The sequence below is a fragment of the Oxyura jamaicensis genome, chromosome 2, assembly GCF_011077185.1.
Source record: "Oxyura jamaicensis isolate SHBP4307 breed ruddy duck chromosome 2, BPBGC_Ojam_1.0, whole genome shotgun sequence".
In the NCBI taxonomy this organism is placed as follows: Eukaryota; Metazoa; Chordata; class Aves; order Anseriformes; family Anatidae; genus Oxyura; species Oxyura jamaicensis.
In genome coordinates this window covers 13,888,769-13,895,875 of record NC_048894.1, presented here as the reverse complement: position 1 = coordinate 13,895,875, position 7,107 = coordinate 13,888,769, and the positions used below count along the sequence as shown (strand labels likewise).

General features: G+C 57.5%; 1 protein-coding gene across 1 annotated transcript; it reads right to left on the bottom strand.

Moving 5' to 3' along the window:
* Positions 1-200: 200 nt before the first annotated feature.
* Positions 201-2,899, bottom strand: FZD8 (frizzled class receptor 8). The gene has a single exon (XM_035318338.1). The coding sequence runs from the start codon at positions 2,862-2,864 to the stop codon at positions 837-839; it is 2,028 nt and encodes a 675-aa protein (XP_035174229.1). The 5' UTR covers positions 2,865-2,899; the 3' UTR covers positions 201-836.
* Positions 2,900-7,107: the final 4,208 nt, after the last annotated feature.

The window sequence follows — 7,107 nt, the reverse complement described above, 5'->3', positions numbered from 1 at the left end:
TTTAAGAATGACTTGTTGAATTACTTGTTTTCCTCATGTCTAGATATCTCACTACCTTACCACAGCTGGCCACCTGTTACACAGCACTGGCTAGAACACGAGTGTAGCTCATCCTTGAGACCTTCCACCCATGAGAACCCCCTGCTGACTCAGCGCAGCTGGAATAACCAGGGCAGGAGTAGGGGAAAAGCTTGAAGAAGTCATTTATCAAAAGTCATTTTATTGACAAAATAGAATACTCATATTTGCTCTTACAGGGGTAGCCTCTAAACATTTTTACAAAAAAAATTTACAGACTGTATAGCTTTGGATATATACATATTTTACACATCTGTACAAGGTAACAAATAATTATATAAATACATCCTTTAATGTAGGAAACCCGTATTTATCTGGGGTGTATAATTAAGACATGTTTTGATTCAGTCTGTATTATAAGGCATTTGCCTGGTCATCAATATCCCAAGAAACCTGCAGTCCCAGCAGACTCCCACCACAGGATGGGGGGAAGGAAGGGCCTCCCTCCCCTGAGCTGCTGTTAGTCCAGAGTGAATCAGAAGCTGCTTCGCCTTGCCCTCTGCAAGACACGGGTGAGCCCCTACCCTCCTCTGCCAGCAAAATAATAAGCTGGCCCCTTGAAGTACATGCTCCCTGCATATGAATGGAGGGGAAGGAGGAGGGGGCTGGAGCCCGGGGCCTCTGCCAGCTGCATTGTTCTATACAAGCTGTGGCTAATAAGGACCATTAGGGGTTCATTAATGGCACCAAACAGTGAGGGGGCATTTCAGGCAGGCCAGTGTCCCTCATTCCCTAACCTTTGGCTTCTTTCCCCCTCCTCACACTTGAGACAGGGGCATCTGCTTGGGGTAGGAGACAGAGCTGGCGGTGCCTGACCTCCACGTGAGGCCGGTGCTGACATCGCTGTAGAGGGAGCCACCACCACCTGCCCCAAGTCCTCCGGCTGCAGCAATTGCAGCCTGCCCACCTGCCCCAGCCCCTGTGCCCCCAGCCACAGCAGCACCTTTGCTGGCCCAGCAGCAGCGGGTGCAGAGAGCCCTCCAGGACTCGAGGGTTTTGCCAGACCAGACCCAGACACCAGAGGTGATGCCCACCACCAGGCACATGAAGTACTTGAGCATGAAGACCGCATAGTCAGGGCGGCGGGCCTGATCGGGCTGCTGGTCACGCAGGCAGGGGCAGTTGTGCGTGGCCTCCCATCGGGGCCGGTTGTGCTGCTCGTAGAAGAGGCAGGCGACCACGCTGGCAGCTGGCACCGTGTAGAGCACGGTGAAGAGGCCCAGGCGTATCATCAGCTTCTCCAGCTTGTGGGTCTTGGTGGGGCCACCCTGCTGCTTGATGACACTCCGGATGCGGAAGAGTGAGACGAAGCCAGCAAGCAGGAACATGGAGCCAATGGCCAAGTAGATGAGCAACGGTGCCAGCACAAAGCCTCGCAAGTTCTCCAAGCTCTGGTTGCCCACATAGCAGATGCCAGCCACGGGGTCCCCGTCCACAGAGCTGAGCGCCAGCACAGCAATGGACTTGACACTGGGGAGCAGCCAGGCGGCCAGGTGGAAGTACTGCGCGTAGCCAGCGATGGCCTCGTTGCCCCACTTCATGCCAGCAGCGAGGAACCATGTGAGGGAAAGGATGACCCACCAGATGGAGCTGGCCATGCCAAAGAAGTAGACGAGCAGGAAGACCACAGTGCACAGTGCTGGGCCGGTGCTCTCATACCGCACGTGCTCAGCCACTGCCAGCTCAGGCTGCAGCTCAGCCGCGCCGCCCGCTGCCCCACGTCCCCCCGCCGCTGCCCCCGCTGCAGCCGCGCCACCCCCGGCCCCTGCCGCCCCAGCACCCGCACCACCGGCCCCCGCACCACCGCTGCACGCCACCTTCTCGTGGCCGGCCACCAGGCGTACCAGGTAGCCGAGGGAGACGAAGAGGTAGCAAGCAGCCAGGAAGATGATGGGCCGCTCGGGATACTTGAAGCGCTCCATGTCGATGAGGAAGGTGGAGACGGTGGCAAAGGTGGAGAGGAAGCAGAGCACGGACCAGAGGCCGATCCAGAAGGCGGTGAAGGCGCGCTCGTCGGGGCTGAAGTAGGGGTTGTGGCAGGGCAGGGCGCAGTTGGCGATCTGCCCCGTCTTCACGCGGTTGTAGAGCGGGTGCCGCTCGCTGGACACCGACACCATGGGCGCCCGGCACTGGCAGCCCGGCTCGCAGGGCGGCGGTGGTCGTGGCTTGCGCGGGGCCTCAGCCGGGGGCACGGCGGCTGCGGGGGGCGCCTTGGCGGGGCTGCCCGGCTTGGAGCCACGGTGCGGGGGCTTGGCGGGCGGCGGTGCGGCCGTGGTGAGGTCCGTGCGGTTGTAGTCCATGCAGAGCGTGTCGGGGCTGCCCTGCTCGGGGAGGCGGTCGCAGCGCATCCTGTCGGGCCAGGCGAAGCCGTACTGGCGCATGAGCGGGGCGCAGCCGGCCTTGGCCCGCTCGCAGACGCTGCGGCACGGCGGCAGCGGCTTCTTGTAGTCCTCCAGGCAGATGGGGGTGTACATGCTGCAGAGGAAGAAGCGCAGGTCGCTGGAGCACTGGATCTCCACCAGCGGCCAGAACTGGTGCACCTCCAGCCCGGCCTCGTCCTGCGTGTCGTGGTTGAACTGGTTGGGCATGTAGGTGTAGTTGTAGCCGATGCCTTTGCAGAGGGGCACGGTGATCTCCTGGCACGACAGCTCCTTGGCCGAGGAAGACGAGGACGAGGAGGAGGACGACGAGGCGGCGGCAGCCGAGGCGGCGGCGCAGCTTGCGCGCTGCAGCAGGGCCAGCGCGGCGAGCAGCGAGGTGATTTCCAACAGGTAACTCCACTCCATGCTCGGCGCCCGGCGGCCCCGGCAGCCCGCCCCGCCGCCCCGCTCAGCAGCCACGGCCCCGGCTACCCCGTGCCGGCCGCAGGTGAGAGGGGCTCGCGGCCCCGCCGCTCGGGACGGACGGACAGACGGACGGACGCTGTGCCGGTGGTGAGGAAGGGGGGGGGGGCTCCGCTCAGGGCAGCCCCCTCAGCCGCCGCCGCATCTCTCTGTGTCCCCGCGGGGCTGCCTGGGGAGCGGCGGCCGCTTCCCTCGCTGCTCCGGGAGTTGGAGGGGGGGGGAAGAAGCGGCGGAGGAGCGCGGCGGGAGAAGTTTGGCCGCCGCTCCCCGCTCAAGATGGCCGAGGCGGCCCCAGGGGCCGGGAGGCGGCTGCGCCCCGCGGCGCCGGGCTCCCACCGCCCCGAGCGGGCAGCGGGGCTGGGGCGGACCGGAGCGGCTTCTCCGAGCGCCGGGGCTCCGCGGGCGCAGCCTCCAAGCGCCCCCTTGTTTCGGCTCGGCTCAGGCGGCCGCTCCTCGCTCCGCTCCCCTCCAGGCACCCCCGGGCCGCGAACCCGCCACCTGCGAGCCGCGGGGCGAGCCCGGCAGCAGCTGGGCGCAACTTGTCGCTCCCCGGCCCCGGCCGCGCCAGGCCTGCCGCCGCGCTTCATGAATATTTATAGAGAGCGCCTCCGGGCCCCGCCCCGGCCGCCCCGGCCGCCTATCACGCGGCGAAGGGGGGGGAGAGGCCCCGGCCCCGCTTAAGGTGGAGCCGGGCTGCGGGATTAGTTGGGGTTTTTTAATTTTTGGTGCGCTTTACGCGCTCTCGGGAAGGGCTCCGGGGAGGGCTGAAAGCCTGGAGCTCGGCGGGGTGCAGGCGCGGGGGTCCCGGTCCCCAGGCGTGCCGCGGGGCTGCGCCCGCAGACACACCCACACCCACACACGGGGGCAGCGCGGCTTCACTGTGCCCCTCTCCTCACAGCGTCGGGGTAAAAACGTGAAATAGAGAAACTGGCGTCCAGAAACGCGGCGTTTGAAATAAAAACGCACTTTGTACCGAAGCATAGAGCGGTGGCTGGTGCCCGTGCCGCAGGTGCGCGGCTCCTCCCGGGGACCTGCAGCCTGTCCCTCAGCCCCGACCCACGGGGCCGCCCCGTGAGGAGCCCCAGCGGTCCCGCTCCCGGCGGCCGTCGGTGCCTGAGGGCACGGAGGCGCCGCCGCCGCACCCGGGGGACGATGTGGAGGCGTGAGGGGCCGCCCACTCAGCCCGCCGTCGGACCACCTTAAGGGGAGCGGCGGTGCTGCCGCCCGCCCCGGCCGCTCGGTGATCGCGGCGCTGCGGGGCTCTCGCTGGGGCCGCCGGGCTGCCCAGAGCCGCGGCACCGAGTTGGGTGCCTCGGCCGGGGGGAGCCCCCGGCGGTACGAGGGGCAGGCGGGGCGCGCGTTCGCCGTGTGGCCGCCGCGGGAGTTGGCAGAACTTCTCCTGCCGGCCCCGCGGCCACCTGAGGGAGCGGTTGTTTGCCCTCGGGGGTGGCGGGGAGACGCCGGGGCCAGGCTCCTCGGCGTTTCGCGGTCTGGGGCTGTGTGTACATAAATATACATATATTTATATATTTAGGGCGTGTGTGTCAAAATCAGAACTTTCCCAAAAGCAGCAGACGGTCGCTTTCGCGTTAATTCGCAGCAGTTAATAATGCTCCGCCGAGAAGCGCCCGGAGACCGCACAAAGCCCGGCGGAGGGGTGCGGGCGGCTGTGCGCGGCCCGGGGACCCGCGGCTGGCACTGGCCAAAAACTCCCCCCCGAGCCCCCGGAGCGGCTCTGGTGCTGCCGGCTGCTCGAGGCGTGCCTTGTCTGAAAATCGCTGCTGAATGCAGAAACGAGCGAGCCTAGTCCGGAGATGGGGGCGAGTGTAAATCCCTGCTCTGCCAGGATCCTGTTGCCTGCTACGAAGTACCTTTTTGCGCTGAACTTAAGCTCAGCACTACAGAGACAGCAGATGTGAGGGGATGGCTTCCAAAAGCAACACAGATGCTGTAAAATTTCCATTGCTATACTTCAGCAAGGAAGCTCAGGAGACATGCTGAATGCTGCAGTTTAGAATTACACTGTAACTCTCCCAGAAAGGAGAGAACACCAAGTTTCTCAACAGTTCGCTTGGCTTCATTTTTTTCTGTCGTTCATATATGTGCTCTTGTTTCCTTGCAGTGTGAAAAGAGATGCAGCACAAAGATATTGCGTGCCTTGGAGCTGTTCGGTAACAAAAAGATCCGTGCTGTGGAACTTCATAGCAGTTTAATAACGACTACGTATCCGAGTTCCCTTGCAAGACCACGATAATTTGTCAAATTGTCTTTCAGGTATACAAAACAGCCCAGCCGTGGGGAGGGCGCTTTACTTTATTTGCCTGAAAAGCAGCCTGAATGGCTTAAGGCTGTGGAATCACTGCCCATTGTGTGCTCCTCCAATGCTGAGACTTCGCTAAAGTCAGTAGAAGCACTGAGATGAAGGAATCAAGGGTCAAGTCTTAAACATGGTTTGCGTGGTATTTTTTTTTTTTTTTCCAGAAAATACAGCAGCTGCTTTTTCTGAAAAGCTGTGCTTTGCTATAGCAATACAGATTACTTTCAAACACTTTGTAAGGGTTTCAAAACAAATGTCCAGTCATCAAACCATGCAGAAACATAAATCCAGCAGATCAAGGCAAGAATGTTACAGATACCACAACTCTTTGCAAACCTGTAGATTTGACAAGTAGATAACAATTTTGCAAATCTTTGTTGCCACAAATATTCATGCCACTTTTGTTCAAACATTTAGGCTCTATTGCTTGTCACTGGCTGCTCTACAATAAGCTGAATTTTTGTGTGCATCTAAGGGTTTGCTCTTTTGGTTGTATGGATCACATCAAACCCAGTAATGGTAGCTAGCTACAGGAATTTTCCGTCTGAGAGTTTAGTAAATTTGCTCGATTTATTTATTTATTTACTTGAAAGTAAAATACCACATAAAATCTTGGTTTGAAATAGCATTTTGTTTATTTAAAAATACAGATGTTTAGTTCATAAGAATGGAAAAATGCATTTTAATTCCCACCTGATGTTCTCCAGTCAATTTTAGTGGGGCATTGTCTGTACTGGATAGGTCAGTGAATGGCACTTTTATAAAAAAAATGTTTGAAAAGAAAAATTCAGTCCATGGAAATTGTTCAAATAATCTTGTTAGAATGAAGCCTTGACTGAAGGCAGTAATTTCATGGATTAAATCCAGAAGGGACTGTTTAGGCTGATCTCCTTCCTATCGCAGGCCACAGAGCTTTACCCAGAGACTGCTTCTGCAAATAGTGGTTCGCTACAAGACATAGGGGATTTTGCCTGGGCAGCACGTTGAACAATGCCATGAAATGAGAAACCGCAACTTTTGTGAGGACAGGGTAAAGGGCAACTGGAGGAGAGAATGTCTTTGTAGGCAGGTGTAATGTAAGGTGGAGTTGTGTCATCTTACTGTGTTCAGTTTTCCCCTAAAAAGTACCAACTACATGTAAACTACTACTACTTTTTGTAGGCAGGAAGAAGAACGTACTGTTTACATCTTTTCAGTGCTGTCAGATCTGATTGTGGATGGGCAAACTACCACGATGCTACTGTTTGTTTGACTTGAGAGGGCCTTTAGCCAAAAATAAACTAGGCTCCATGCAGTCTACTGTGTTAGCTACTTCTGGAGTGCAGTGAGCCGGTGATGGAGAAGGAGAAATTGCTGGAGGGACTTTGCAGTCCCTTTACCATAAAGGAGGATGACAAAGTGATTGATGAGTGCTGTGTTCTGAGGATTGCTCCAGCAATGAAGCTGCAGGTTGTGGCCCTCAACGTGGCTGGAGGATTTTTTTTGCTGAACATAGGAGCAGACCTTGGATAGACTTCTTCCTGAGGCCTCTTTGGATGTGTAGGCGTAGCTAGAGAAGCATGAACCACAGAATCAGCATATGAAGGTAGTGGGAGCGGCAGTTTAGCATGAGGACTACATAAGATGAGGGTGTATCAAGGGGTTTACCTTTATTCCCCCACGCCATGCATTCGGTGGTTGGGCTGTAGTGTACTAGCACACTCAGTGTAATCATGTAATGCCCCATTTCCCTTTGGTGAAACAATGGAGGGGAAAAGAATGCAAGAAAACATGGAATGCAAGAAAACCCCTGCAAACATGGCTTATGAAAGAAAAGGAATGTTCTTGAGAGCTATGTTTTTGTTGTTGTTGTTTTCTTTAGTATTATTT